Source organism: Maniola hyperantus, chromosome 5 (assembly GCF_902806685.2).
Source record: "Maniola hyperantus chromosome 5, iAphHyp1.2, whole genome shotgun sequence".
NCBI classification, from domain to species: domain Eukaryota; kingdom Metazoa; phylum Arthropoda; class Insecta; order Lepidoptera; family Nymphalidae; genus Maniola; species Maniola hyperantus.
The window spans coordinates 7,566,108-7,588,264 of record NC_048540.1 but is presented as its reverse complement, the minus strand read 5'-3'; the positions used below and the strand labels follow the sequence as shown (position 1 = coordinate 7,588,264).

Sequence of the window (22,157 nt, the reverse complement as noted above, 5' to 3'; positions counted from 1 at the left end):
AACCTATCAATTTTGATCAGAAGCTTGATATAAAAACTCATGGTAGAGTCCTTAAAATATCGCGGGCAATTTGCGCCAATCACGAGGTGTAGGTTTACGGTAACAGCACGTTCATGTACTCACAGGTGATAGAGAAGGACCCCTCTGTAGTGGAAGACTATGACCCTTACCGCAGCTGGCACGGGAGTCAGTACGGCAGCCGGTACCCATCCTCCACCATACACTCTGCGAGGTAACGTCCCTTGCTTGAACCGATATTTTATGCTCGATTTCTAAATGAAAAAGAACCTTTAAAGCAAAGCCTTTATAGTTTAGTAATATCTGTAGTAATATTGCCCTAATCAGTCAAATTATACCTACGTAAGCTTCACCTGAGTACCTAAATAGATAAGTGTTCAAATTATACCTACGTAAGCTTCACCTGAGTAAATCGTGTTTTAAATCGAAGTATTATATAAGTAAAGAAAAGTCCTCAATCACTTACTGACTGATACGTCAATGCCTAACCCAAGTCCAGAAAGCTGAAATTTTGCACAGAGGTTCCTTTACAAGTAGATAGGGAATTAAGCCAATTTTTTCGAAATTCCTTCGAAAACAACACTTTTCTCTTAATTTAAAATTAACTAACTACGGAAGTTATATAAAAATACTAATAGGTAGGTACTACAAAATATTTATAAATACTGATTGCTCAATTTAAACAGGGGTCTAAACTCTACAAGATCTTATTTATGAAAATATTATTTGTTGAATGTTACTTACTTAATTAATAACTTAATCATGACTTAATACATATTGTATTATCTGTTTAGTATAATAACATTCATAGCACAATACTAAACACACCGAAGCTGGTACTATAATTAAAAATATTATGTTATTTTATGTTTTATATCCATATCTACTACCTAAGTACTAACATTATAAATGCGAGTCTGGTCCTATTATATCTGTTACCTATTCGTGGCTCAACAACTGAACCGATCTTGACGTTTGGCACAGAGATGTAGGGCATTATAGGGTAGGGTAAATGTACCAGTGCCAAACCAATTAAGAAGATATTTTGATTTCAAGTTACTATCATTACTACAAATTATGTCGGAAAACTGTAATTGTCTGTTATTTTTAAAGTTTGTTTAAAGAAAAAGGAAAAATGTAAATCATTCCAACAAAAGTAATTTTGAATTTCTATAGTTATTAAAAGAATCCCAAAAATTTGTCTGTTTTTTAGGCTGACCAGCAGTTAGCCAATCTGTTACCTATTCGTGGCTCAACAACTGAACCGATCTTGACGTTTGGCACAGAGATGTAGGGCATTATAGGGTAGGGTAAATGTACCAGTGCCAAACCAATTAAGAAGATATTTTGATTTCAAGTTACTATCATTACTACAAATTATGTCGGAAAACTGTAATTGTCTGTTATTTTTAAAGTTTGTTTAAAGAAAAAGGAAAAATGTAAATCATTCCAACAAAAGTAATTTTGAATTTCTATAGTTATTAAAAGAATCCCAAAAATTTGTCTGTTTTTTAGGCTGACCAGCAGTTAGCCAATTATTGACCGAGCCACTTTTTATACACGATTAGGCGTTGCTTTTTGCATCATAATAAAAATGTTGATTTATTTTATTATTAGCTATATAAAATAGGTATTTATTTATTGACGTCCCGTCGTTCGTATACCTATTGATACGTACGTCGAATCACGATGTGTGTATTTATTGCTTTTTTTATTAAAGAGGTATACAGTATATAATATTTGAAATATAGTTCTGGTTAAACAACTAGGTCAGTGTCGGACAACAGCGACCACTACGCCATAGTCCAGTCGAGGCCGGGGAGTCGACACTCCGGCATGCATCCAAATAGGCACTAATACAGGTAACATACATTTTTAAATACAAATACAATAAAAGTAGATCTTTAGCCAGGTGTCACCAAGAGCGAAGGTACCCACATACATATTATATACTTACCCGACATTTGCGTCTTGCGTCTCGTTCATCAACCCATCGCTGGCCCAGTACTGATCAAGCGTCCCCTTTCAGTATGAAAAGGGTGTAGGCACGGAACAGAAAAAACAGGGTGTAGGCCATGTTTCACCATGCTGGTCAATTGCGGATTGGCAGACTTCGCACACCTTTGACAACATTATGAACTCCCAAGCATACTTTGCATATATATAATACGCGACCGGTCGAGATGACAATCGGGGTATGAAGCGGGGGGACGCCCCGCACACCCGCACGTCACCCAAGCTGTCCCGCACCAGGTTAGCACGGGGCTGTGCAGGTGTGCGGGGCATCCTCACCCCGTTGGCCATCTAGACCTGTACTATACATACTATGTATATTATATAATATGTACTATACATACATAATTTATGTTTTCCTTCACCGCGTTAAAGCAAGTAATACCTAATTAATTGCCGCACATGCGAGTAGGTACCTACCTCTGAAAAGTTGGAGGTGCGTGCCCGGGATTGAACTCGGGACTCCAAATACCTAGGCGGCATGCCTGAAATTCTAATATTTTTTAGATCATCTATATAGTAGATAGGTATGTCTGCCTTGTATATTAACTTTAACGTCTACTTATTCATGTTTCTGCAAGGGCCGGTTTAAGCATATTCGGCGCCGGGGTGCGAAAGTTAGTCTGCGGCTCTGACTGCAATCTAAAAATAAATTACTATAGATATCACCATAACGATAAACCTTTTATTTTCAGACGAAACGATTTCACTATTGGCGCTTCCTGTGAAACTTCTACGTCATTGCAATAAAAGTAATATAAGTAATAATAACTTAAGGTGCCTATGTGTATATAATAAAACTTAAAAGCAAGGAATTCTAGTTAGGATCTCTGGTTGTTGAGTGTACCGAGTGTACCTATAGCGAGCCGGTCTATTTAGCAACTTTAGTTACTCTGAGGCTGAGATATGTCTAGCGTACTTTGGCATTGTTCTGACTAGGTTCTACGTAACGAGACAGATCTATACAGAGATCTCGATAGAGATATAAATCTGTAAGGTTTTAGCTCTATACGCTCGATATATCTCAGCTTGACGTTACCCTAAAAAACCTACAGAAAATGTTCAAGTTACTGAAACATAGATTAATTCGTAACTGAACTCTCTAAACAAGTTTGGGTTTCATTATTATAAATCTTATCATATACCTATAGATATACCTTGGCTGGTATATTCTAGACCAACCATAATGATATTATTTACAGGTATCTACTTACGTATGTAAAATGCGTGTGTCTCGACGTATCGTATTAGTTTTTAAGAGAATTAAAACTACTTTTTAGATATTTAGTAATAAAATAAACTAATACCTCACATGGTGGGTAGTCAACATGTCACAGTTTACCTATATCGTAAATACTAAATATTAGTTCAACTTGTGCCATTTAATTTCCATTTGATATTTTTTTAAAGGATTTGCCTACGGCTTTACATACAAACGTTGTTTAGCGTGTGAATAGGTATAGTGCGCGACAGATCGAGATGGCAATCGGGATATGAGGTGGGGAGACGCCCCGCACACCCGCACTTCGCCTGCGCTCTCCCGCACTGGGTTAGAACAAGGGGTGTGCGGGGTGTTCACTCCCCGATTGCCAACTCGATCTGTCGCGTACTATAGTTACCTGAATACCAATTTCTCTCTTCTTGTCATCTGTAATTTCAGTGCTTAATTTGATATTAAAAAAACTATTTAACTAAACAATTTCTAAACAACGTTCAAATAAGTAAGGGGGTTGAAGTTTTTATGACTAAATAGATACCTACTTACCGAAAAATATTTTTATTACTTTTCTAAAAAGTTTATATTGTTTAACTACTCAATTACTTACCTGATGAATGCAACGAATCCGTCCTTTCCTTAGAATTTGTAAGTTAGATGTTAGTAAGTATCTAATAAATTACTGTTAAATTTATTATGACGATGCACAACTTATCTATTTAGGTATATTATGATGATGAACTGTAGGTACTTAGATATAAAATATAATACTGTGCTATTTACTGGTAGGTGATAATTAGCTTACTGAGGTGATAAAGGTAGGTAGTATATTATATTTTTGCACACAAACCGATTGACATTAATATGATAATGATTTAACATCAATCGCCTAGGGTGCACAATACCAATGTTGATATAATATTTTTTAAATAAAAATAGGCAAGGTGCTATCTTTATAGCTAAATATATATAAAAATCTACTAAGCTATGTACTTAGTAGTTTTATGCATCTATCTAAAATGTCATATCCTCCACCGACCTACCTAAAATGCACTTTCATTATAAATATATTCTGCATACTGCCCTCAATTTTTCAGTCTAAACTTATATCTGTTTTGTACCGTAACACATAATCTTATAGACTTCTATATAAAATATTTTAATTTACGTATTAGAATATATTTTTAATTAAAATAGAATGTGTATAATTTTTAATTAGGTAGGTATCAGTATTAACTGTTTTTTAATACTTTACTTATTATTAAATCTTTTGAAAATATTAATATAAAAAAACGCAATTATTAAAAAGAAACCCTTAGTTTAGGTAGATACTTAAAATTGTTACTAAGTAGCTACTGACCCTGTTGAGTGGGTATTTTTGTGATTTTCTTTAAAGCTCAAATTGTACACGTCCTTCTAGTTTTATATATTGAAATGTACCTAATAAATAAACGTGTTATAAGTGAGTATAATATTACCTATCCATAAAAGCTCGAGTGATATAAATGTAAAATAATAAAATATTATCTTGTAACAAAAGGTTGTTTTTATTTTTATCTCCCGTCGCTGATAACATCGACGATCGTGGTCTGTCAAGTGCTTAGAGAAACCTGATCTTTTTACATAGTAGCTGTAGAAATAGTTCTTTAAAATAATTGTAAAACTCCAAGTCCATGGATTCAATCCACGCACACACGCAGCAGTGCGCAGTCGAGGTTTTTAATCATACACTTATAGGCATAAATCAGTAAGTACAGTAGCCGGCAATTAATATTTTACATCGACCGTTAGAATGACATTTCGGCTTTGTAGAGCGTTATCTATGTCACTCATACCTATGTGACGTTTTGTCAGTCTCAACGACAGAGACAGCGCTTTACAAAACCGCATCTCTTTCTAAAGGTCGGTGTACCTACAATATTTTTGCCGCGCAATGTAGCTCATTTAATTTATCAAGCGCCGTAGTTTCCATATCAGTGGAAGAAGAAGACATGTTGTGCCGACCCCACGTAGCGTGGGATTAGGTAAGGAAGAAGAAGACCACTGACAAGTTCCTAAATTGACTAAATATATAATATTGTAGGTAAGTATGTATTACTTAGGTATATTGAGAAAATAATCGCATGCTCCTAATTTTCCAGCTATCTGTACTATAGGCAGGGTTGGCAAGTTTTTAATCCTGTTTTAAGACAAAAATGTTTTTATGTAAAGTTGAAAAAAATAAACTCAAAAACGATTTTCGCATAGTATTTTATTGATGAAGTTTTTGTACACCACAGAATTATTTTAAAAACCAAAGAAATATTACCTATTAAAATTATGCACACACTACTTATCTTACGTACCAAATCGAATGCAATTATAAAATGCAACAAGTCATACTACAACCGTGAAAATTTAATGAAATAAAAAAAACTTGAATTACAATTTTCTTTTATTATTAATTTTAATGGAGTATTATAATAATGAATTTATGGTTATTAAAATGTAATTTATCATGTGATTTGCACGTTGCTGTTGCTTATTTTATTTTAAAAATATTGCACTTCAAAAATATGCATTTATTAAACAATGGGACAGTTAAAAAAGCAAAAATATTTTTGTTATTTAATATTCCTGAGGATAAAGAATTATTTCATTTTTGTACATACCTATTTCAAACATGTTTTATAATTATAATATTGTAAGCTTCAGATCAAAGGTGAGACTAGAAAAGGTTGTGATAAAAATTAACTGTAGGTACCTATAATAAAAGACTACAAAGAAATGGTAACTTTCACGTATTTACTATATTAATACTAATGTTCATATTCACGACCTTACTATCTATAACATTTTCGCATAGGTATTTGATATTTTCTAAATATAATATAATAGAAAGAAGAGGAAATATAATATAATAATAATCACATAGAACTTATTGAAAATTATTTTAATTAAATTTAAACTAGGAGGCAATTTCCGCTATTAGGAACAAATTATTATTGAGCTATGGCACATTTCGATTAATCAATGAAGGGAATCAAAAACGACAAACTTTTGTGTTTGCGTAGTGTGAATGAACATAATATTATTGTAAAGAAAAACATTACCTATATGGGACATAAAACTTGACTCTAACCATCTTCATGGAAAATATGCCTATGAATTGATTAGGGACAGTGGGGGTAACACGGGGCACAATGTAACGTTCCACTTAAAAAATGGAATTTTCAAAATTTTCGCGCTATGTATTTTATTTTTCTGTGCCCACCAAAACAAGAGCTAAATTGAACAAGTGCCAACATTATCCAAATACCATTTATTTATTACTCTAAATAAACTGTATAAATGTACATCAATAAATATAATATAATTATTTTAATGCATATTAAACTAAAATTAGATATTATTATGGAATTTTATAGCATATTTACTATTTTTATTTATACAAATATATTTTTCGCAAAAAGTTGTCAGTATATATATTTCTTAAACCCGGTCTACATAACACAACCCTATTTAAAAACAAACACGCCTAATTGAAACTCATATGGAAAGAGAATTAAAATATTATTACAAATAATAATTAAAACAACCAGACCAATTCATTACATTCAGGTGAAAATCATGTAACTACAAAAAATACAATGAAAATTGAAAATAAACGTGCCGAATCTCATAATTAACATCGGGTATGGAGGTAGCGCGGCTCCAGTGCTTTAAAAAATTATAATTTTTTGTTAAAAAAGAAATTCAAAAAATATCAAATTAAGCTCCTTGTAAATCGGTTTCATGTTTAGCAAATTCGTGAAGCGTACCCCGGGATTAACGCCATAGTTTAATGTTTAACTTGTTTATTGTTCAATAGCGAGTCCGTGATCTGCTGGTAAATGGATCGTTTGTAGATGCGCGGCTGGCCGTCGCGGAGCCCGTGCGGGTACAGTCCGAACGTCGTGTAATCGTCGAACCAGGTCGTTGTAGGCTGAAACAAGTCGTATTAGAAAAATTAATTAAAAATCGGTCAAGTGCAAGTCGGACTCAAGTACGGAGGGTACCGTATCATCGTACAAGAGACAGAGAGCTATCTTCGCTGGGACGCGCCCAATGGGCGTCGTCGCGCAAGTGGGGCATGTGAGATGTGTTCATGAGAGATCTTGGAGCCGGAGGAGGAGCAATAACCGCTGAGGGTGGCCACCGAGTTTTATTGGGTAGAAATCCTGCATAACACGATGTCTTTCCCACTACATCGGGTATCTTTAGAAGATCCCCCCCCCCCCCCCTATTAAGATGTAATTATCATTATCATTTATGGCAAACTCCGGCATGCAGGTTTCCTCGCGATGTTTTCCTTCACCGTTGTGAGTGAGTTGCTTAAAACACACATAACTCCGAAAAGTTAGAGGTTCGTGCCCGGGATCGAACCCTCGACCTCCCAAATAGGAGGAAATTCGCGTTAGTCGAAAGTAAAAGTGACGAAAATATTGCTTAGCTACATTGAATTAATACTAACGCTCAGCTATCAAATATTGAAGCACGCGCCCACGCTGTAAAACCAATTATTGAGAACTCAATTGACGTCAATATTGGTTCCCACTCAATGACGTCAGAGTTTAAACCGACCGGGGGTGTAAACCGACGATTAATACCTACTCTTATATCAATCGAGATATTTCTCTACTTCAATACGTTCATTTCTAAGATATTTTTAGCTGCTCGCACGAAATCATACAGTAAAAAAAGGTAATGCCTTACATAATAATGTACAAAAAGAAGGCGAAACAAGAAAGAAGGAAAGACTCAATAAGGGCGAATAAGGTTCAAAATCGTTTCTTTAGATATTTATTTTTTACTACTTATGTTAGTTTGAACAAAGTAAAGTAAATCTTACCTCAAGTTTGAAGTTAAGTATTTTGGCAGAGGTCTGGTGGTGGGGTACAGTAACCACCCGCGGCACGGGGAAGTACCCCGGCTTGCTCGCCGTCACCTCGTAGTGGCCCGGAGTCAGCAGTCGGTAGTAGTCACCATACGCTCCTGGTGACAATAGGTATATTATTATAGCCTTAACCAGAGTGAACTTGAACGAGGGAACTCTCGGAGGATCCTGAAGCATTCACGACACCGCGGCAGGGCCGATTTAGGAGGCAGCTAGATTGAAGCAATCTTGGGTGGTCCCTACACATGGGATGTACAGTATCTAGGAGATATCGGATGCATGCATGCCAGCCAATCTAGGAGCCGACCTACACACGACATTTTTAGGCGATCTAAAACACTCCCCACTTTTTCACCCTGGGCTATTATCATATTGGGCTATGGGTGACGTGAAATGAAAGAAAAATAGTCGTTTTATAGCCTACCTAACCTTAAATGTACGTAACAGTTGATGCCTGCCGGTGACATCGAAGCCTCGAGGATTTGTTACAAGTTCCCTAACTGTCGCGAACTGTGCCTTAACTTAAAGATGTTATAAAACATGGAGATTTTTAGCCTATTTAATTTTTTTAAACTCCAGATAGGTAAAGCTCATACATTCGTATTTTCAAAAGCGGAGACTGAAATCTTTGGTAATGTTTAACTTTGGTAAATTTGGTAGTTAGTGATTAATGAAGAAAGTCTAAACTAAACTTAAGTAATTGATGGGTCACATTTTCGTCATTATTCAAAGCAAAAGTTAAAAACAATTATGTATCTTCTAGGCAAGTGGATGCAATTTAGACCCCGTTATCATTATTGTGGGGACGACATTATTCCTAGTCGTCGAACAATCATGCATTAAAACGTATCACAATTAAACAGGTAGGTAACGTTCTAGAATTGACAGTCAAATTATAAATCTATAACGTAATAGCTGTGTCCATTAAGTAGTATAAAATAATTATAAAATCAATCATTTAATAATAACAGATACTAAGTTGTATACATTAAGTATTGTATACTTAAATACAAAAAACTGTAAAAGATTATTATAAAACTCGTTTAGAGGTATTCAAAATAACTTGGTTTATTATATCCCAGACAATGATATCTTAATAAGGAAGTAGATATACACAAATAACTGAGTAAGCAATTAGATACATTTAAATTTTCCTATTAAAAATATAATGCACCTATTAACGAATGTCGATGTCGAGGTAACGAAGGTCGACGTTGACTGTCGGGGTAACTAAGGCCAATGTCGACCGTCGAGGAAACGAAGGTCGATGACGTCTGTCGATCTAATGATACTCGACGTCGACTGTCAAGGGAATGAAGCTCGATGTCGGCTGTCGAGGTAACAAAGGTCGATGTCGATTGTCGAGGTAACGATGGTTGATTTCGACTCAGTTGACTGTCGAGGTAATGAAAGTCGATGTCGAGGTAACGAAGGTCGACTGTCGAGGTAATGAAGGTCGATGTTGAGGTAACCAAGGTCGATGTTAAAGTAACGAAGGTCGATGTTGAGGTAACGAAGGTCGATGTCAAGGTTATGAAAGTTGATGTCGAGGTATAGTGTTGATGTCGAGGAAACGTAGGTCGACTTCGAGGTAACGAAGATCGATATCGAGGTTACGAAAGTCGATTTCGAATTTTGAAGTCACGAAAGTTGATGTCGATGAAACGTTATTTGATGTCGAGGATACGAAAGTTGACTTCGAGGTAATGATAGTCGATGTCGAAGTTACGAAAATCGGTATCGTGGTAACGTAGTTCTATGTCGAGGTAATTGAAAGACGATGATTGGGTAGCGAAATTGGAGATCGCGGTTACCATTAAGTACCTATACCTAATATCTACGAAGGTAATCTATACTCTGGACATTAAATCTTTGAAAGCAACGAAATGACCGAGAATTCGTAAAACATACAAAGACACTGGTATTATTTCACTCCCACTAATTGAATAACCCGAATGCAAACGACCATTTATTCCATGCACGAAACAATACATCTTGTTGACATTCCGGTCACCAAATAGGGGCATAGTGTACCTACTAAATGGCTAAGTATCTCCAATGTAATAATGGCTTGATTATAAAATGGTTGAATATAGTTCAATTACTTACATGTTGCAATTACGTTACCTACAGGTTTTGCTAAAGAAAGTTATCCAATGAAAGAAATCACTCTCACGTTTCATAATATTTTTTGTTATAGAACTATGGACATAATATTATACTCGATTAATTTAATGATAGCTAGTCTTTGAAGTAATTTTTAACCTTTTGTTGGCATTTAGGAGGAGGGTAATGAACAGCCGGGGAAGGTAAACAGGCGTAACGACCACCTGTCGCCCACGTGTTCCGCATCCGTGAAAAAAAACTTTTGGGAATTGTCGTAACAGTTTAGTTATAAATGTAGCTATAGTGGATCAACTTATTTAGCTTCGCTATCCTGGTTTTGCTAAAGTAATTTCTGTGTAATATGCCTATCAATGTAAAGCTGCAGGTGAAATCTCTGGGTCTATAGAAGTAGAAGTTTTCTCTGTAACGTACCTAAGCCACCACTAAGAAAGGTCTAGCAAAGTCTAGGTATATGCACCTTAAGTTAGTAGGTACTTAATAATACTTTTTGCACTATTCTGAGCTCTACGAAAGAATCTCTATTTACTATGGTTCTCCATTACAAGTTTTATAGATGTACTACATTTACAAATTAATTACATACAGTCTACATAATTATGAATTTAAAGTTCTGACGCATCGGCGTATAAAAACAAAGTTGGGAACTTAGGCTAATTTACTTGATTGGTAGGAAAAGTTCAGAATATTAATACATAATCGAAATGTCCAAGAAAACAGTAGAAATAAAATTTAATCAGAATGCCACTGATATTCAGCAATAGCAATTCCAAAGCAATCGTGGGTAAATAATTGTATCACATAGGTAGGTACCTACCTCTAAATGTCAAATGTCTAAAAATAAGTGTAATGTTGAATTATTTTTTTCGTAGCAATATAATTTGTTAACTGGTGTCTCGTTCAGTATTGTCCAATGCATAATTATTGATTGGCCAGATAACATACCCACTCGTTTGTTATCAGTAACAGGATGCACATAATTGTAAAACAGATGGACCGATATTGTAGCCATATTCATGAGCCATCGTACATTATGTCACTTGTTGTCGAAGATAATAATAATCCCCTTCGCATCTGTATTATACAATACAGAGTTTTGTAAAAAAATTATAGTGTAATACGTCCCTGAAGTCCCATAATTATATCAATGAACATAGTTTTGGTGCTAGGAAGTAGGATTGCTTGCATGGAATGTAAAGAGGTTCCGAGACGCTCAAGCGGCGTGACGTCAAGCACGTAGATTTGTTTTGCTTGATCAAGGTGCTTGATGCGCCCGATAAGTGGCTTGACCGTCTCGGAAGCTCTTAAACCAGCCATACACGGACAGCTTGAAGCAGTCAGGATGGACTGCCGCGACTGCGTGTTGAACTACAGACTTCTACGTACGTACATACACGAACCACTCAAGCAGTTGCAACTGCTTCGGGCGGTTGGGCGGTCAAGCAGTCGCCAGGCATACACTGACTGCTCAAGCTGTCGACCGCTCTCGAGCAGTTACCTTCGCCTGCGCTCCTCATTCCACGTCGCGCACGCTTCCCGCCCGCATTGAAATTGCTTGGCAGCTTGAAGCTGCCATCAAACAGTTAAGCTAACTGCTCGATGGCAGCTTCAAGCTGTTGACTCTGACTGCTCGAGCGGTACTTGTATGTTGATCACTGGCTAACCGCTCGAGCAGTCCGTGTATGGCGGGCCTTAAGGGTTGTGCATAATATAATTCTAAAACAAACACTAAAAATCTCTTACCAGTTGTGATGTCATGTCGTATAGGTCGTGGTACAGGTCCGGTGATATTGACGACGGAAATTATGGCATTCTGGATGAATCCGGAGTCGTCACTAACGATGCCCTTGACTCCCGTATGCGCCTTCCATATGAACGCCAGCAGAGCATCCTTATTTCGGATCCATTCTTTCTCCAAATCCCTCTCAGCTGTATACTTCTGGCAGCCCAATTCAAGTGTGATTTCGAATGCGTTTGTTGCTAAATAGTTAAAATCTTGCATACCTAAAATGGGAAAAATTTATGAAATATTTATTATAGTACGCGACCACGCGATATTATAGTAGGGAACACCCCGCACGCCCGCACAGCCCCCGCGCTAAACCCGGTGCGGGCGAGCCCAGTTGACATGCGGGTGTGCGGGGTCCCCCGTTTCATACCCCGATTGCCATCTCGACCTGTCGTGGACTATAGCTAGACGAGCTATCCATAGTTTTTTCAATCTTGGTAAACTTCATTTTTTTCTAGGATGGACTGAAATTCGAAAATCTTATTGGAGGGAAAAGAGAAATATTGGTCATGCTTGACATGGCTTTTTAAACTATTATTTTAATACAACTTAAACTATCTAAACAAGTGAAGGAACAAAAACATTTGTAAACATTTTTATAGTTCACTGAAAAAAGCATAGGAAACTAGGTAGTACAGGTAGATACATAGAAAGGTACCTACCACGTACAGGCTACCCTTAACCAATATATATATCACGTCTGAAAGTGATAACCTAGGTAGGTAATATTATGAGTTACTTGCTAATTAATACTATACACGTTAATGAAAGGAACTAGATGACTAAAAGTTAAATAATGTAAGACGGAGACAATAACTAAATTAAACAATAACTGTAGGTAAGTTCTAACCAATAACAAATAACGTACTTGAACTATTTTATTTTTACAAGTTCCATGTCCCGTTCATTTTAAATCTATTAAGTATGTCTATCTAAAAAGAGTAGTTAGGCACTATTTTCTGAAGGCAATTTTGTGTATTAATATTGTGACTACGTCCCTTTCGTCCTAATTTGACAACCATAATCCAATCGCCAATCAAAACTTGGAAACATGGACAATTGTAGTGAATGAACATTACGAAACCCGTTCACATCTCATGGCTAACCGCATAAAAATGTCACGAGTACGAGTAGAAGCAATTATGCTCCACGTTTCCTGTTCATAAACGGCAACAAATTATCTCATTTAGCCCAAGTAACTATTACGGGTTATTACAAGAGTGAACTAGACTGAGGAACTCCCGGTTTGATCCTGAATCGACATCTGTCAAATATTAGGAGTGCCATTAAATCAAAGATTTAGCACGCGACAGGTCGATATTGCTTAGGTAGGCAACGTCCCGCACACTCCCCGCGCTAACTCGGTGCGGGTGAGCGCGGGCGACTTGCAGGTGTGCGGGCGTCCCCCCGCCTCATACCCCGATTGGCATCAACTCGCCGCGGACTATAGGTAACCTATAACGTTTCACAGGCCACTTAGACCTTTGACGCCTGCCAGTGTAGGTGAAGCCTCGACGTTTTGTTAACCGACTTCAAAAAAAGGAGGAGGTTCTCAATTCGTCGGAATCTTTTTTTTTATTTATTTTTTATTTTTTATGTATGTTCCTCGATTACTCGAAGACGCCTGGACCGATTTTGAAAATTCTTTTTTTGTTTGAAAGGGTATATATACTTCAAAGTTGGTCCCATTTAAATTTGGTGAAGATCTGATGAACATCTTCGAAGATAGATACTGGAACTCCTCAACGGATAAGAGTAAATTGCTCGCGATCAGTGTAATAGCTTAGTAAACAGTAGATTTTTAACCAGTCATAGCATAATTCCATGGGGCCACTAAAAATTGTGAAATAAAAAAAATTTACAAAAAAAATAAAAACCGACTTCGATAAACAAACACTAAAAATTGAAAAATAATTTAATTTATTACCGAATATCTTATGTATACAAGAGTTAATATAGTTCCATAATAATATTTTTGGGGTCGGTGCCAATGAGGTGCCATTGTGGAGTCTCATAAAAATATGAAGTCTAGACAATTCGCGCAGCTGAAGCTAATTGGCACCGGCACCAAAAAATATTATTATGGAACTATATTAACTCTAATATTAAAATACTTGATAAACGTTCACTTTGCCTTCTCGGTGCTCCTCTTTATAATGAATCCATACAACCACTCTTGGATCAAAAAGTCAGAACATTTTCGGCTAATACCGACAAATTGGGCACTCTAAATTCTCACATTGCATTTTCGATCCTAAAATATTGCCTTTTTGTACCTAAATTAATTTACATTCTCCGCGCGAGCCCAATTTGGAAATTTCATGGACTACTCGATAACATGGATGCCACCCTTAAAAGTACACTAGAACGAATTCTAAATTTAACTTTTGATGAGCACTCCTGGAACCAAGCAACTTTACCGGTCAAGTACGGTGGCATCGGCGTGAGGAAAATTTCCAGTGTAGCTCTTCCGGCTTTTCTGTCCTCTGTGCATAGTATAAAAGAGCTTAGCTCTCAAATTCTCAAATCCAATTCATCATTGACCTATGCCACAGAGGCCCTAGAGAGTTGGAAGGTCAGATGTCCCAATGTCGACATCCCGAAGGAACGTACTACACAAAAACTTTGGGATTTGCCATTGGTTCAACTGACACATACGAATTTGGTTCAAAATCTTACAAGTGACAGAGATCGTGCCAGGCTTCTAGCATTATCCGAAAAGGAATCTGGGTATTGGCTGCATGCCTTGCCATCAAAAAATCTCGGCACACTTTTAGATAACGAAAGTTTTCGTGTGGCTCTAGGTCTCAGATTGGGAACACCACTGTGCCATCAGCACAGATGTCCGTGTGGAAAAGAGGTTGATAAATTTGGAATCCACGGACTCTCTTGCCAAAGGAGCTCCGGTAGGCTGTTTAGGCATGGCTCTCTTAACGATACAATTAAAAGAGCTCTTGCCACCATAAATATTCCTGCGCTCATTGAGCCGGCAGGGATTAGTCGGGATGATGGCAAGAGACCTGATGGATTGACGCTGGTTCCCTGGGAACGGGGACGGGCGCTAATGTGGGACGCAACTTGCGTTGACACATTGGCCCCGTGTCATATCAGGAAGACAGCATCAAGACCGGGAGCCGCAGCAGAAACAGCTGAAAACGGCAAGCGGCGCAAGTATGCCTCTCTTATAGAGAGTTACATTTTTGTGCCGTTTGCCGTGGAGACCCTGGGGCCATGGAGTCTTAGTGCTAAAATTTTTTTACGAGACATTTCACCGCGATTAATAGCCTCAACTGGTGACAGAAGGGCTGGCTCATTTTTTGCGCAGCGGATCAGCCTGGCTGTCCAGCGCGGAAATGCAGCCAGTATTCTTGGCACCATTCCACGCGGTCATGATTTATATAGTAATTAGATAAGGCTAGTATTAACTCTTGTATACATAAGATATTCGGTAATAAATTAAATTATTTTTCAATTTTTAGTGTTTGTGTATCGAAGTCGGTTTTTATTTTTTTTGTAAAAAATTTTTTTACAAGTTAGGTACATAACTGTCGTGACCTGTGACAATATCAAGCACAGCACAGCTACTATCACGTATCTTAAAATACCTACCAAAGATATATTATAAAACTAGATGAGAGACTCTCACGTACCGCTTTTTTACTGCAAATTCTAATGATAATGTCTTCCGCATTTTATCGGTGTAAGTGTTCTAATTTCGCACTAAGTATAGATATTATGCTGTATGAGCCATGTGCGGGTCAAGATAAAGATTAGTTGGGTTGGTGACTCAAAATGGTTAACGCTTAGTGACTTTTTTGCCTTCGTCATATTTTGAATGGAATTACTTAACAGAGAGGGCCGTATGGATACCTACTAACTTCTCCGTACATTGCAACTTGGGCCTTTGAAAATAGACTATAGCTGACGCCACGATAAATCCATCACAGTCATTTTCCTTTTATACCGTACCTACTTACTATAACTACGGTCTATATTATATAAACATTGGTTTTAACGAAAAATGACTAGGCACTTATCTAAGCGTAATTACCAGCGTATTTATTCATCGTCGCATAACATTTAGCATGACGACATAAAAATATTATGTCCAATAAATCAACAAAATTATTATTTCCTCGCCTTCACGGATAAATATGGCTAAATAGGTAGGTATAGTGCACGACAGGTCGAGGTGGCAATCGGGGTATGAGGCGGAGGGACGCCCCACACACCCGCACATAACCCGCGCTCATCGTCACCGGGTTAGCGCGGGAGCTGTGCGGTGCTATTATTTTAAAAATCAAATACCTATCGATGTTTTTTTTGCATTTAAAATGGCAATGACCTGGCCGCATCTCCAGCCACAGCGCGAACAATGGACCGATAAAAAAATCATTATTATGTATGAAATGGGATTAAATTACGCTGCATGTTGGAAGGTCATAAGTCGATGAGACGTTAAACCTTCAAAAACAACTGATTTTAAAACTAACGTTAAAGATCCTAATCTGTCATTTCTTGAAACATGTTACATGACCCGATATGATCTACGAGTATTACCGTATAGTTTACACATGGACAGTTTAGCCGTAGGTAGGTACCTATAGTTTAGCCAGCGCGTGCCAGATCTTCGTTATTTTATGAAAGCTGAAAGGTTCTCTGCGTATTGTCCCCAACACTGGAAGGAACGTTTGTTTGTATGTTTGTTTGTATCATGGTGGCTTTGGGAGATAAAAGGTAATAAAGGTGTAAAAATCTTACGTCAAATTATTAAGTCTAATTTTTTATATTTTCTTCAGAATAGTTATAGAAATCACGTGATGCATTGCCAGGCATTTAATGTCGTGGCAACCCCCTGCCAGACACCCTTTAAGTTTTAAACTTTAGGTAAATTAATTTACCTGAGAGCGAAAATAAAAAATCACCTCTGTAAAAAATCATCTGTAAAATCACTGTGAAGAAAAAATAATTTCACCAAATGAAAATGGTTCAAAAGTAGCAATAATGCTCATCTCTAGTTATTATACAGTACCCGGCAGGAAATATTGTATATCGACCTTTAGAAAGAGATAGCGGTTTCGTATAGCGTTGTCTCTGTTTGAGACCGACAAAACGTCACATAGGAATGAGTAACAGAGACAACGCTCTACGAAGCCGAAAGCTCTTTCTAAAAGTCACATACTACTAAATAATACATTGCACATACCTCCCTTCAAGCTGTACCAGGCGGCGCCGTTGGTGACGCCGCCCTGCTGGCCGAAGTTGTAAGCGGTGGTGTCGTCACTGCTGATGCGACATCCCGTCCGGCTCGCGGATGCCATGTCCGCGTGCGCGCTCGCGTACGCCATAGCTAACTCCCTAGTAATAGAAAACCAGTAAAGGACACGAAAACTGAGGCAAAATAAACAAGAATGAAACGGTTATTGAGTCCGTTGTATACGGACGGTATGATACGTTGTTGATGTTATAATATAGGCGTAGTAGTGTTTTTTTTCGTCCTTGGTAAGTTACATATAGTTATAGTGTCACAACTCACAGCATCTTCATCGTATGGACATTATCCAATGGAGGAGTACATGGACCGGTATGGACCGGATTCGTGGAGTTATAGCTAATCGCACTTTGCGGTTAGGACGCGCCGAACGTAAAGAAAACTCCCATGATACCATCAATAAGTAGGTAGAGAACGTAAGTACCTACCTATGCAAATTTCAGGATACCTACTTACTAAAAATGCGTTGCATTCGGCTTGTGCGTCCTTTTCTGTAATATCTTGTAAGTAATGACAAACTGACAAACTGTAAGAAAAGTTTATTTAAGGGTTCTGTAGTAAACTTCGGAGTACATAGTTTCGTCTACTTAGTCACAACTACTTTGTATTTTCAGCAATCACTCCCATATTTTAATTGCGAAAATGTGTTTGTTTGTTGGTTGGTCCTTCAATAATGCCGCAACGGAGCAACGGTTCAAAATTATTTTTTTGCATGGATAGTATAGTTAAAGACCTGGACAGTAACATAAGCTGCGTAGGTAGCTTATGTCTTGGCTAAGTATACTCACACTAAGCACGTATCCCGGAAAATCAAAGTTCACACAAAGTTTATATAAAACCTAAATCCACACGGCCGAACTAGCGGGCATCGCTTGGTACTTGTAGCACAGCTTTGCCGGTAGGGTGGTAACTAGCCACGGCCGAAGCCATCCACCAGACCAGACCAGAAATTTAGAAATTATAAAATTCCAAACTCCTGCCGGGAATCGAACCCGTGACCTACCACTAATAAGACAACAGCGCTTACCACTGCACCAGGGAGGTCGTAAAATTAGTATTTAGTAGACTAGAACCTAGATAATTGAAATGTTACCTGAAGGTGTCATCGTCGGGACTGGCGGAATATTCAGAGACGGGAGCTCCACTCCTGCTCTCATCGTAAGGATAATTTGCAACCAAGTCCCCGCCGTGCATGGCCGCGCTCAGCACAAATGGGATGGACATGATCCATCGCATCACAGCACGGGTTTCGGGTTCCAACTATGAAAAATCATTATCTTAATATATGTTTCCACCTGAGCCCGTTATAGACTTTGAAACCATCCAACCGATTGATGTGCTGGTTTTATTAGTAAGCTCGTAGCCTTAGTTTTAAGTTCGCGTATCATGCGTATCATCTTACAAATGCAACAACCAACTATCAAAAAGTGTATAAACCATTTGATTTGATTTATTAGAAAGGTCATAATGCGAAGATGGTTTTAGACGAGAAAAAAAAATGGAATTTTTTTAGCATTGTACAAACGCCGAGTACCCACCAGTTTTTCAATAATCTTGAAGTTTTATCTACGAAAAGCTTAGATAGACCGCCATGCTGGCCAAGTGCGGATTGACGAACTTCAACACTCCTGTAAGAACTTTATGGAGAACTCTCAGGGATGTAGTTTCCTCACGATGTTTTCCTTCATAGTTAAAGCAAGTGATATTTAATTGCTTATTTCTGTTCCGTGCTTAAGACGCACATAGCTCCGAAAAGCTAGAAGTGCGTGCGCGGGATCGAACCTCCAACCTCCCGAGTAGGAGGCCGATGTATTAACCACTAGGTATCTATACTAAATAGTATAATAATAGTAGTAATAGTATAATAATAAAACTAAATCTCTACTAATATTATAAAGAGGTAAATTTGTAAGTTTGTTTTGTAGGAAGTAATCTCTGGAACTATTGAACCGATTTTGAGAATTCTTTCATTTCATTTCAAGCTACATTATTCCAGAGTGACATAGGACAGTGACGTAGACATACGTATGTACATGATGTAGTGACATATTTTATTTTAAAGAAAATTAGATATCAATCCCTACGAAATTTGTAATAAGCTATGCGAAGTGCGTTAGTGCTATATCCATACTAATATTATAAATGCGAAAGTGTGTCTGTCTATCTTCACGGCTCATCCGTTCAACCGATTTTGACAAATTTTGATACAGAGATTGCATTCCGAGGAAAGACATAAGCTACTTTTTATCCCGAAAACCCAAAAAGTTGCAACGGGATTAAAAAAACCTAAATCCACGCGTACGAAGTCGCGGGCATCCTCTTGTAAAGCTATATGATATACTTACTGGAGCAGCAAGACGTGACAAATCCTTGAGTAAATGGTTGTTATGGCTTACACCTTGACGTTCAAACTCAAACGTAATGGCATCCAAATCAGGGAAATTTCTGTTCAAATCCACAGAATGGTTGTTATTTCGCCCAATGAGGTAGTCTTGACCTCCCTAAAAATACGTTCTTTTTAATATACTTATTACAAGTAAACTGTACTTTTATACATCTCTATAATATAAAAATGAATCACTAAATGTGTTGGTCATCGCAAATCTCGAGAACAGCTGAACCGATTTCGCTAATTCTTTTTTTATAATATTTCTTGAAGTACGAGGATGGTTCTTACGGAGAGAAAAATTTAAAAAATTTGAATAGACTGTTAGGCGGAACGAAGTTCGCCAGGGCAGCTAGTTTAAAATATAACTAGAATAGAGCCTCAATAGCTCAACGGGTAAAGGAGTGGACTGAAAGCCAAAAGGTTGACGGTTCAAACCCCATCCGTTGCACTATTGTCGTACCTATTCCTAGCACAAGCTTGCCGCTTAGTTGGAGAGGAAAGGGATATTAGTCATTTAACATGGCTAATATTCTTTTTATAAAAAAAAACTAATGAATAGGATAATAAAACTTACAGTATCCGTAGCCAATTGCCATCCATCAGGATTCATTGACGGCAGCAAATGTATGCGAGTATTGTGAATTAGTGCTCTTATGTGGGCGTCATGGTTATTGTACTGGTCGCAAAGGTAGTGCGCGAGGCCCAACAGCAACTCTCTACCCAGTACCTCATTTCCATGTATATTGCCGACGTATTTTACTTCTGGTTTGTCTATGCAATAAAAATACGATCGATATAATAATATAAGGTACGAACACTAAATCCATTAAAAAAAAATTTTTTTTTTTGGAAATTCTAAATTTTAAAAACTATCGGTATAGGTAATAATATTTATCGGTATTTAAATAAGTTACAAATAATCAATTAATTATTCCGATAACATTTTATTATAAACTCACATGGTTGATGGAATCCAGGGTTATCAGAAAACTCAATCACATACAGAGGCACATTTCTCACAGAGGGCTCCGACAAAGCGTACACTCTTGTAATATTAGGGCATTTTTCGTGAACTTCTTCTAAAATCAAGGGTAGTTCTTCATTGTTGTGATGTTTCCAGACAAATTCAGCAGATGCCACGGCGAGGAAAGCAAAATAAAACGTTTTGTACGTAGCCATCGTAATAGGATTATTATTAAAATATTTGAAGACGATTTAACTTTATAAAAACATTACAAATGCAACAGAATCAATTTTTACACTGAACTTTTGGATAACACGTCTCGCACGCCTCACACAGTGCAATGCACGTGCAATGTATCGATCGATTTTCCCGCGATACCGTGCCACAGCAAATGATTTCAGATTTGATATTTTGTCTATGTTGGCAGCATTGTTTGGCAGTGTTGCCAAGAAAAAAATACAAGTTACCCTTATTAACTACAAAATAATTTTACAAAACACTAGAGAACGGGTAGCATTGATAAAATAATATAGTGAGGTTTTTAGGATACTGTTTAAATTGTTTTGCGAAACTATAGTATGTGTTGTTGAGTTAGGTGTTCCTAGAGATTACTGTATAAATTATATACAATACAAAAGAAAAAATAAAGTCATAACTAGATGTTTTTAAGTTGGACTATTTATGTACTAACTAGCTTATGCTCGCGACATTGTCCGCGTATATCACACTAATTTCAGACCCCTATTATTTTATCGCCTTAAGAATAATTGAATTTTCAAAAATCCTTTCGTAGTGGATGTCTACATCGTAATAGCTATCAACAATCTACATGCCAAACAGCCCAATCCAGTATTTTGAGCTGTTTGTTGATAGTTCAATCAGTCAGTCAGTCACTCAGTCAGTCTGTTAGCTTTTCCTTTTATATGTATATACAGTGGGTTTTTTTAGCTGTGACAGTAAGGGGAGATCCAAAACGATATAAAATAAAGGGAAACTGTCTTGGAAACCTTTAGATCTTTTTTTGTGAAAACAATTTTGGCATAGTCAATTTTTTGGTCGAGCGTCCCTAAAAATCATCAAAATTGACCAATTTTTTTATTGCCAATCGATAAATGTTTTTTCACCCCACGTGGTTTAAACCCCTATTTTTATTTAGACCCTAAGTTACAGCCTCAATAGCTCAACGGTTAAGACGCGGACTGAAATACGAAAGGTCGACACTTCAAACTCCACCCGTTGCACTATTGTCGTACCTACCTACTCCTAGCACAAGCTTTACGCTTAGTTGAAGGGGAATTTTTTTTTTTTTTGTGCCTTATCATGCAATCAGTCGATGGACTATGAGCAGATTGGTTGGAGGACAGGTTGGCGTGATTGGAGACAACTTCCCCAGCGGGAAAACTCCATGGGTCTCAGCTAATTATCCAGTATATGCTTTCTCTTTAGTCGACGAATCG

The 22,157-nt window shown here is 37.3% G+C and overlaps 2 protein-coding genes across 5 annotated transcripts in view; one reads left to right on the top strand and one right to left on the bottom strand.

Annotated features, from left to right (window-relative positions):
- The window catches only part of LOC117982244 (uncharacterized), a 29,391-nt gene extending 24,605 nt beyond the window's left edge, over positions 1–4,786 (top strand). Inside the window, exons 10-12 of one of the 4 annotated variants that reach the window (XR_011236792.1) lie at positions 126–232; positions 1,770–1,880; positions 2,727–4,786. Coding sequence is in view for 2 of the 4 variants with exons in the window: in XM_034968563.2 (XP_034824454.1) it covers positions 126–232; positions 1,788–1,875 (195 nt within the window). In the remaining 2 variants the exon portion in view is untranslated. The remainder of the gene's footprint in view (positions 1–125; positions 233–1,769; positions 1,881–2,726) is intronic. The other 3 variants (XM_034968563.2, XR_011236793.1, XM_034968564.2) reach the window with 3 other exon arrangements.
- Positions 4,787–5,478: 692 nt separating this feature from the next.
- On the bottom strand, positions 5,479–21,077 carry LOC117982238 (carboxypeptidase E-like). Its single transcript, XM_034968558.2, has 8 exons — positions 20,696–21,077; positions 20,311–20,507; positions 19,693–19,848; positions 18,441–18,607; positions 17,282–17,433; positions 12,030–12,290; positions 8,118–8,260; positions 5,479–7,211 (listed from the first exon to the last, which is right to left on the bottom strand). The coding sequence occupies exons 1-8, from the start codon at positions 20,913–20,915 to the stop codon at positions 7,068–7,070; spliced, it is 1,440 nt and encodes a 479-aa protein (XP_034824449.1). The 5' UTR covers positions 20,916–21,077; the 3' UTR covers positions 5,479–7,067.
- Between the last annotated feature and the right edge of the window lie 1,080 nt (positions 21,078–22,157).